The 10,718-nt window shown below is 29.0% G+C and overlaps 1 protein-coding gene across 1 annotated transcript; it reads left to right on the top strand.

Moving 5' to 3' along the window:
• The first annotated feature begins 3,104 nt into the window (after window positions 1-3,104).
• LOC125215460 (auxin-responsive protein SAUR26-like) lies at window positions 3,105-4,044 on the top strand. The gene has a single exon (XM_048116881.2). It carries the CDS (start codon window positions 3,460-3,462, stop codon window positions 3,889-3,891), a length of 432 nt encoding a protein of 143 aa, XP_047972838.1. The 5' UTR covers window positions 3,105-3,459; the 3' UTR covers window positions 3,892-4,044.
• Window positions 4,045-10,718: the final 6,674 nt, after the last annotated feature.

Below are 10,718 nucleotides of genomic sequence, written 5' to 3'. Positions count from 1 at the left end.
ACAAAGAGATTAAAGCTCCCTTCCACAATAAAGTAAAAATCTAGATTTCTATTAAAGACATAGAATATAAAAAGAAATTAAAGTATTATTAGTGGAAAAATGAGTTCTGCCTCATTAAAGAGAAAAAAAATTATATACTTATATGTTTATTTTTATGGGACGTATCAAAATGATAAAGTAATTTATTTTTATGAGACAGAGAAAGTATAAATTATGAAGAGCAACTCGACTGAGTAGATTAATGGACAGATATGCCCTTTGATGTCAAAAACGTAAAAACTAAAAAAATCTATAAACATTTTTAAAGAACCTCAAATGTTATTATTTATATCCAGATTGTATACATGCTAATAACACGAGTACTACAAAAGTGAAAATCCATTTGAATTATTCAGAGACGTATTTTATTATTTACTAAAAAGTGATTTCAATAAACACTTTTGGAATGATACATGTTTTAATGCATAATTAATGAAATATGAAAAAGATAAAGATAAAGAGAAAAAAAATAATCATAATATTATTGATAAAGAGTGGAACCCTTCTTATTAAAGAAAACAAGTTATCAAAAATTATGAACTATTTTATAAAACGAATTAAACTAAACATTGTTTATAGAAAAAAATCATATTTATATCCACTTTCTACTAACTCTGTGAAATATAATAGTGGACAAGAGGACTCCCATACCCAACCCAAACCCAAACCACCCAAACAACTCAACGGAGGTCGGACGTCTTTTATTAGGCAGAGCCGCAGAGGCATATAGGCCCACAGTGTTCCTAGTATTGTTTGAGGTTTACTAATTTACGCAATTGGGTCATCCAAGAATTTGGCCCAAAACAAAAACGACTGCAATTTACAAAAATTAATGTAATTAATAGTGTATATGAATGACGAATAATTTATTAAAATATCTTAAACCGCCCATTTGCTGATTTGCATATTGGTCCATCTGCTTACTCTGGCATCAAAACGCCACCACATGAATAATATTCAAAATTAACAGCAGTTTTGTTTGAATTAAATGGTGATATCACCAGAGTTTTCACTGCTTCATTATTTATTATTCAAGAATATTCAAGAATTAACAGCAGTTTTGTCTGAATTTAAATGATGATATCACCTGAGTTTTCACTGCTCCACAATTAAATAATTCTGTCTAAATTAAACCTGTGTGTCTATGCAACACAATTTTGCGTATTTTGAAGGCCATAAAATAAAAAAAATTAAGTTGGTAAATAAAATATAGTAGGTCGCTAGAGAACTGTTTTAACTTTCACTTGAGAATTTGTTAGAAAGTTAATTAATTGTTGTAAATAAAAATAGAGTCCCGCCGTAATTTCATTTCTTTTTAATTCGATTGCATTTAAATATATAAGGTCTGTGTCTGTTGTATTTAAATAAGAACTGCTCCATTTTAATATCCTCTCACTATCATGCATTATCCCCTAAAATTTGACATGAATGTATACGTCAAGGTCCAGGAAATATTTAATTATTTAGCAGTTTAACTTTTTTGAAATTTATGTGCAAATTGAGAATAGACTTAAGAGCTTACTAAGTCATGGGCTCCATTTCGCCATAATATATACAGTATGTCATGATAATGCTCAATCCTCAATATATATCTACTAATATATTGATATTAGTAGTATCTACAAATTTCAACCATTTTTATGTGTCGCATATTCTTTTCAGTTCTAAATACTTCATCTACCCGTCATTAACAATTCAATTTAGAATCGATATAGATGGAATTTAAATTTTAAGAAATATGAACGGAAAAAATTAATGGATTGTGTTTGTAAAAAATAGTAGTATTATATTTATATTAATTTATAGTTAAATAGGAAGTGAGAGCTAATAGTCAATAAGACAAACTTACATACTCATACCATTGTAAATTTAAACTTTTCTATACATATTGATGGCATTACATATTCGAGACACAAATTCTTGACATGCACGTCGTCTAACTTATCAATTCTTATGAGTTATGAATGTTGTTAAAGATGCCGAAATGTTTTGACTGACGAATTATGTGTTGCCGACTAGCATCTCTACTCACAATTTATCACATGTTTTTGGTTGATAATATTAAGCGCTAACCTATCATATATTCTAATTATCTTATAATTAGTTGTTTGGTACAACCAATAAAACAAGAAAGATATATAAATGGAATACTACTATAATGACATTTCTTCAAAGCACGAGAATTGTCAATGGGCAACTATGGACGACTGCATACCATGACATATATTTTTTTTTTTTTTGTATTTTATATTGGTTAATTTCTCTAAGCGATTATATACACATATTCGTGCCATACCTTTCAATATTTTTTTAGTAAAGTGTGTTTTTACACTGTTATATACTACCTTCGTCCCCCAAATTTTGACACACTTTGATCCGGTATGGATTTTAATAAATGTAATAGAAAGTGAGTTGAAAAAGTTGGTAGGATGTGGGTCCTACTTTTAAAGTATTAGTTTTATAATAAAATGTGAGTGGAATTAGTTAGTGGAATATGAGGTCCACTACAAAAAATGGTAAAAGTGAAGTGTGTCAAATTTGTAGGGACGGATTGAAATGGTAAACTGCGTCAAAATTTGAGGGTCGGAGGTAGTATTTGATATTATTATAAGCAATGCCAGATAAAAAGTTCACATCTACGTACATAAAGCACATTTACTTCAATGAATTCTCTACATTGTTCTACCAACTCCATAGAAATAAAAAGAAAATTGAAATAAATAGACCGCCACTAATTTGCAACACACAAGAAGCCATCTTTTAAGTGGGGGCGTTTCAAAATAAAATCAAACTGTACACATACTATTTTATATGCATATGCGTTGACAAACTACCTCAATTATTACTACAGTCTCACTCTTTATACATGGACATTGGATTAAAATTTTAATATCTTTTATTTTTTGTTTTTACTTTTTCTTTAATTGTCACGTAACTATAATTGCAAAAATTACTTATTTCACTTTTCTTTTTCTCATTCATAATTGTAGAAATTACTTTTCTTCTCTTCTTTTTATTTCTCTTTATGCATAAACATACATAAATATAGAGAGTGGCGTTGCGATCCGCACTTCGCACAAAACTGCATGCCCAGTTGCATCTATATATATATATATAGCCTTCAACTCTCAAGTCTATCATTATCTCTCCCCAACTGCTTTTGTCGCAACCTTCATTCAGTTTCTCATTTCCTAAATTCATCGATTCCACTCAATCCTCGATGATATCAACAAGATTACTTCCATTTCCAAATTTCGAAATCCCTCCCTACCTCGTTTCATGATATGTCCACCATTTTTGATCTACTGATTTCGACGATGAGGAACTTCACAATGAAGCTCATGTCCGATTTAGCTTACGACAGAGGCTGAAATCAAATCAAATCAAATCGATCAACCACAAAATTAGTAATCGAGATCTATGGAAGGTGCGAAGAGGAAGGATATGAAGAGATCTGTGCTGAAGAAACTGGAGAGGTATGTGTGGACGGGTCGATCCAAGGCGAAAGCGGGTCGGGTCGCACCGATGGGCTGCTTCACGGTTTATGTGGGGCCCGAGAAGCAACGGTTCGTGATAAAGACGGAATATGCGAACCACGCGCTATTCAAGATGCTGCTGGACGATGCTGAGCTGGAATACGGTTACCACAGCGACGGGCCCTTGCTGCTTCCCTGCGACGTCGATCTCTTCTGCGGAATCATCGCTGAGATCGACGGCGATGAGCACGTTTCCGCCTTCGTCAACGGCGCCTGCAGCCCCTTCAATCCGGCGCGGCGCCTCGGGAAGGCTACTGATATGGCCAAGGGATGCGCCTCCTACGCCGCCCTCACGCCGCCGCGCTTGCACTTTTGAAGGAGAATATTCCGGTGACCGGTCGTTTTGTGTTTATGTAGTGCAACTAGGAATTAAAAGTTAAAACTAATAATTAGACTACCAAATCAGGATTATCTGGAAATTAATTGTTATCGTTTTCATGAATTTCCAAGTGCTATTTTTTTGCTCTTATGAATTCATCTCTGCTGGATTTAGTTGAAATTACAATTTCAGATAATAAAAGAAATCCAGATAGGTAAAGAACATGCTCTGGGTAAAGTCAACCGAGCATATAGTGGGAAACACAAAAGATAAACAAATTAGAATTATGTAGATGAAACATTAATCGCCTCCCTATTAATTAACTGAGCACACATAAGCACGGTAATAAACTAAGTATAAAATTTAAGGTCTATTAATTTTATATTGAGTGATGCTAATTAAACAGTACCTTGACTACAGGTAAGGCTTTTGAAACAAGAGCAATTAAAATTATTATTAATAGTATGTCTATTTAATAAGAGTGGTCATGATGTAATTTTATAGTTTTATTAATATTTGAATAAATTCTATTACCAAAAGTATATGTTTGACTAAATTCTGCAGCATTAGTAGCCTAGTACATTTTCGTATGGACATATCAACCCACCCACTATTAATTAATTAACTGATTATTGCCCAATAATAGATGTATACTGTTTTTTGAAGGGAAGACTTTATTTTGTATATCAACAGTGGCATTTTCATTTTGACATTTGGCAAATGCAAAGTCAAACTCATCTCCAAACTACTACTACTATATAGAGTAATATGACAACCCCGACGTTTGAAAATATGTATGTCAATAATATCCCAGTAATTAGCCCAGGGTCATTGCAATCCCATGGATCATTAATTAATTATTCAATTTTCTCAATAAAGTAATCCATAAATACAAGAATGATTCAATAGCATATACTTCCCCGTCCATCATTATACGGCCACATTTGACCAGACATGAATTTTAAGAAATGTAATAGAAAGTGAATAAGAAATTGTTAGGTGTAGGTGAGTCCAACTTTTATATGTTCCATTAGTTTTATAATAAAATGTGGGTGGGATAAAATTAGTGGAGTTTGAGGTCTATTACAAAAAATGGTAAAATGTAAAATGACTTATATTAGTAGACGAATAAAAATGACAAAATGAGATACTTATTAGTGGACAAATGGAGGGAGTTTGAAAAGACAAACATAAATTACCTAAAACATCTCCCATTGAATTAAATTACTCCCTCCGTTTCTTCATAGTTGAGTCATTTTTCCATTTCGAAAAGTTTCTTTATAGTTGAGTCATTTCCATATATGGTAAATTTTTTCTCTTTCTTACAAACTCTCTCTTACTTTATTCTCTCTATTTTATTCACTTTATACTTTATTCTCTCTACCTTTTCATTTCTCTTACTTTTTTATCTATTTATTTAACACACCCAACATTTATTTCTAAAACCTCCGTACCTAAAAGTTCTGCCTGAACTATAAAGAAACGGATGGAGTATTAAAGTGAATGTTTTTGTCAGAGTACCGAAGGTCTAAAAAGATGATACGTAGAATTGAATGTTTACACTAGAGCTAAGTTTAGCATAAACTTATGCCATGCCAATATATAACTAAATTTTAACAAATGGAGTATAATAAGAAAATAAAATAAATTAAGATAAAGTTGAAAAACACTGGATATATGAGGTCTTCATATTGTTGTTTATAATTATAACGATGAGGTTGTTAAGCTTTATGTATTTCTCGAGAGCGATGACGGCTTTATTTATATGTTCCATTTTCCTAAGATGAGGAGAGCTTTGAAAAACGAGCCAACTAATAATTTCTTGAAATTGAGAATTTATCATTAATGTAACGAGTGTGATAGGAATTTGAATCCAAAATTTAATGTAATGCACACACATTTTTATCATATAAATTTGCAGTTTTGATAAGAGAGTTCTAAATCAACGGATTAGGGGGTTTTGATTTGGAGAAGTACGTAATTAAATGTCGCATTTCTTTTTCCTTTTTGTATTCCTCACTCTCAAATTAACTCCGCTCTCCGTCTACTTTTATCTGTAGAAGTATGAATACATGAATTATAAAGTATAAAAACTGAATAATAGATTGTGGAATTGCAAATAACTAAGCAACGAAGCACTGATACTAAATGGAATTGAATAATGGGGATTTGAATATATATAAGGATGACATGTAACATCTACTACTACATGTCTACATCTTTTAATACACTAACAAAAATTTGACATATGAATGCTCTTTTTAAAAAAGAAAATATTAAAACTCTAATTACCCTAGTAAACCTCCTAATACATCAATAGTAAATTGACACGTAGACACTCTCTTTATAAATAAAAATTGACTAAAACCTCTCTATAAAATCACGTTCAAATTAAAAATAACCTTTCGTATTCTATTTTCATTTGGAATACACATATAATTTAAACATTCAGTAATAAAAATATAAATTAATCAAACATTCAGATGCTGAATTTGTTTTCAAATAGATCCCTTATATGAAAATAAGACAACACAAATAACTGTTCAATTTCAAAATTTATTTGATAAAATGCCATGTGTAGAATTTGTAACATTATTAAACTTAAATTTGTAGTAATTTGATTGTACTTAAAAATTTCATGAGCTCGGATTTAGCTCAAAATGATTGGATCATAGTTTGGATTGTAGTAAAGCAATTAAAGATTCTAATTATATTGTATGATAATTGAATAAAATAAAGATTTTCGATCGTAGAATGTGAAGTTTGATATCATCTAATCTATCTTTATATAAAAGGACAGTTTTTTATAATTGTTTATAAATGTCAATACTATCCTTTTTAGGCGGGAAAACTGCTGCTGTTCACTGCCCATCTTGGGCTAATTTTTGAAAGTATATGATAAAAGAATTTCAGCCTATGGCTACTCATTTGCAACAACTTTATCGGTTATTGCACAATACATGCTGCTACCATGTTTAAAACATATAGTAACTTAATTAACTTTTACATTGGAGATATAAATACTAGTTCATACTAATATTAAGGACCCCGAAACTATCAAACTTAATGTTCTTGATTATAATCATAAAAATATTCATATATTTAATTGTTCATTAATTATTGATGTGAGTTTGCAATCCATCTTGATATTTTGCTTGATAGGGTGACGAGGAGAATTTCTAACCTAAGTATGCTAATATGTTCAAGGTCATCAAGATCTATAAAAATGAAGACAATAGATTCAAGATATTTTAAGTTATTTAAAATTATTACATACATCTAAAATGCAGTAATTAATAAGTAAAACACATATTATGACATTCTATAGTGTCAAAATATATCATCATAAGCATGCTCTTGCATAAGTTTTTGTCATAAATCATTACATCAGTGGTTTGTGAGCCTTTGACCGCCATGATTTTGTAAGATGGTGGCGGATGCCAGAGACGTCCACAAAATTTATTAGTACAATAGTCATTGCACAAGTATTGAGGCTCTAAGTGACAAATGTCTAAACATGACCAATAACAGTTTCGGAAATAATCATAGTCATATGCCGCTACATAATTAACAAAAAATATAAGGAGTATGAGAATTGTAACCACATCTCCCATTCTTGACGATCTCATGTTTACTAACTATCACTACCTTTTTTAATATGAAAAGGGAAATATTTGTGTGTGAAATTCATGTATACAGTTTTGTGTTTATATATGCTAATAATCAACCTCTCATTTATATGTGTTAACGTAACTAATTAATTTTGAAATCACTTAACTTTTTATTGGGTTTATATGAAAGAAACTAGACGTTTGTTGTTGGCACTTTATTTATTCATATGTTCCACTTGAGATGACAACATATTTATAATGTGAACGTCCAATAGTACATTAATACTATGTCTTGATCAAATCTATACATATATAAAAGGCGAGTTTTAGCCTTATTTTAAATATTAAAGAATTTGGGTCAAGTTTTTGAATATTTATAATTTTGAGTCTATATAATTAAATTATGGTTTTGATTTGTAACTTCCAATTATGCATTTATTACAAACCATTAAATATAACCAAAAATTAGACACTTTTTAAATTAAAATTTGATTAAATGAAAATTTGACACTTTAAATTAAATTTGATTAAATGAGGCAATTACAGTTTTTTACTCCATAGCCAAATGATAAAGAAAGCGTGTCATTCAAATTTGGAGACTCATGCCCAAATTGGAATTAAATGTGAAACAGTTAAGCCATTAAAAAAATGATTACTACTTTAATATTAGTATTATTCAATTTAGAGATTATATAGTCAAATGGAATTTAATTTGAAACGATTCTCCATTAATCATAAACTATATGTCATGGCTATAAATACATGTATTAGGCTAGCGGATAGAATCATACAGTTCTTGTGTTTCGAAACTAAGGTACTCTCAAGTTGAGAGCATGCACATTCTATGTCAGTCGTAGAGAATTCTTTTGAAATTGATTATGTATAATGATGATACGTAGAAATCGGATAAGAAGATGAGTGGTGTTGGTGGTGGCGTCGACGAATTTTTCAGGTAGTAATGATGAATCCGATTTTTTCTTTAAGGTTTATTTGGATCGAGAATGGAGGTTAATTATTTGGTTTATTTCCATTTTCTATAAGTTTGTTATTTCATGATGGACTTTTTGTATAAATATATTGATGATAGTTCTAATAGTTCATTTTATTATCTAGTACTAGTTATGTATATTTTTTTATTATAGTAAGTTGAATTTGTTTTTACTCCTAATCTAAGTCACAATTAGATATGAAATATTTGTTCAACAGTATATGAACTTTAGTAGTAAATTTTTTCATACAAAATTTTTATTTATAGTACAACAAAATTTATTAATCAGTAATTATTAACAATATTATGTTGCTTTTCTTGATTTGATGACTTATAATTTTTTACCTATATAACCTATATTGCATAATTTAAGAAGAAAGAGAATATTTGTTGACACTATTTATGTTATTAAGTGTAACAAAAAATAAAATAAGAAATCTTATTATAAAATTTGTATTTGAATAACTATATAGTGGCATGATAATTATGGTTTAACGGTTAATAATTTTAGAAAATTTGTTCTATTTATAAACACATTATGCTTATAAGGGGAGTGATAAAATGCAAACTCATATATTGTACAAACTCCAAACTTTTAAATACAATGTCAACACAGCATCAATACAATGTCAACACAGTTTAAAATTTCAAGATTTTGATGTCAACACAATGTTAATATATGTCAACACAATATCAACAAAATGTCAACATGGTGTCAACCGTTGACACTGTGTTGATATTTTATGTTGCTATTATTTTGTATTTGTTGACATTTTTTAACTGTCCAGATCATAGTTTGGAGTTTGTACAATATTTAGAGTTTGTATTTGATCACATTCCATGCTTATAAATATTTAATTATAATAGATTTACTATAAACTACATTTAATAGAGTATTTTGAATTTAAATGAACTAATATTTGTCTACAAATATTTATATTGTATTTATTATTTATGATTACATACAATTTTTACATATACTAATATTTATCTGCCTGATTCTTCGTATTTTATGTAATATTACTACAATTTCTACTGATTTTAACGTTTATGAGATGTTTAATTTATTATGTAATGCATATAGAGAAACATAATTATAATTTATAATATATCAACAAATATTTCAGTATGTGAAAATAAGTGTTTGACTATTTCTATATTTTGTTTCATTACTACAAATTTCTACAGATTTCATGCTGTTTTTTTTGGAACTTTTACGATATTTAGTTTATTTTGTAATATATAGAGAAATATTATTATAATATACAAATAAATATTATATTAAATAAATTTTAAATTTTCAACTTTTGATGCATTAATATTATATCATTTACACGAACAAGTTATCGTGCATAGCACGTTTTGCTGTTTAACGACACAATATAATTTTTTATAAATATTTATTCATAAATTAGTTGAAATTAATCTGTTTTGTTAGAATTGATTTTTATAACTAAAAATTTTCTTTACTTTAAAAGTAATCATTATGTATCATTTACTATTATATTTTAATTTTTTTATTTTGTTTTCGAATTAATACATATTCCCTCCGTCTGCCATTAGGAGTCCCAGTTACTTTTGCGCGCTTGTTTTATAAGAATGATAATAAATAGTTAAAGTGGAGAAATAATTATGTAAGAGAGAGAATAATGTTGAGAAGACTCTTGTCAACATTATTCTATCTCTTACTTTATTATTTCTCTACTTTAACTATTTATTATTATTTTTATAAAACAAGTGCGCAAAAGTGACCGAGACTCCTATTGGCGGACGGAGAAAGTACAATAAAAGGAATATTAGAAAGATTAGTTTACTTAATATTTTAAATTTGTACGAAAATAATAATAAATTAAAGATCCGTGCATACGGGTGTTACACTAGTTTTAAAATAAATTTTGACTGTCAACATTTAGTTGAGTCGTGTCATATTTTTAAATAGACATCAAATAGAAATTAAAGTGCAGCATTTGAATGTTTGATTAATGTATACTTTAACTCCTGAATGTTTCAATGGTATGTGTATATTTATTTCATTTAAGAGTGAATTACAATTTTAGGCTCTATATTTTCAGCGATGAACATTTGAGATTCCTATACTTGCAAACTATCATATACGGTTCTTATACTATACCAATTGCTCGTTTCAGGTGTTTTTTTTAACTTTTTAACCACATTTTCGAACAAAAATACCCTTAAAAGTCTAAAGAGCATTTTTGTACACTCAC

This window comes from Salvia hispanica, chromosome 3 (genome assembly GCF_029641045.1).
Source record: "Salvia hispanica isolate PSC_SH4W2 chromosome 3, Shi_PSC_v1, whole genome shotgun sequence".
NCBI classification, from domain to species: Eukaryota; Viridiplantae; Streptophyta; class Magnoliopsida; order Lamiales; family Lamiaceae; genus Salvia; species Salvia hispanica.
Note: the sequence above shows the minus strand (reverse complement) of the source record. Positions and strands in the feature narration are given on the sequence as shown.

Excerpts from the sequence above, each read along its gene's own strand:
- LOC125215460 (XM_048116881.2), top strand. The coding sequence starts at position 3,460 with ATGGAAGGTGCGAAGAGGAAGGATATGAAGAGATCTGTGCTGAAGAAA.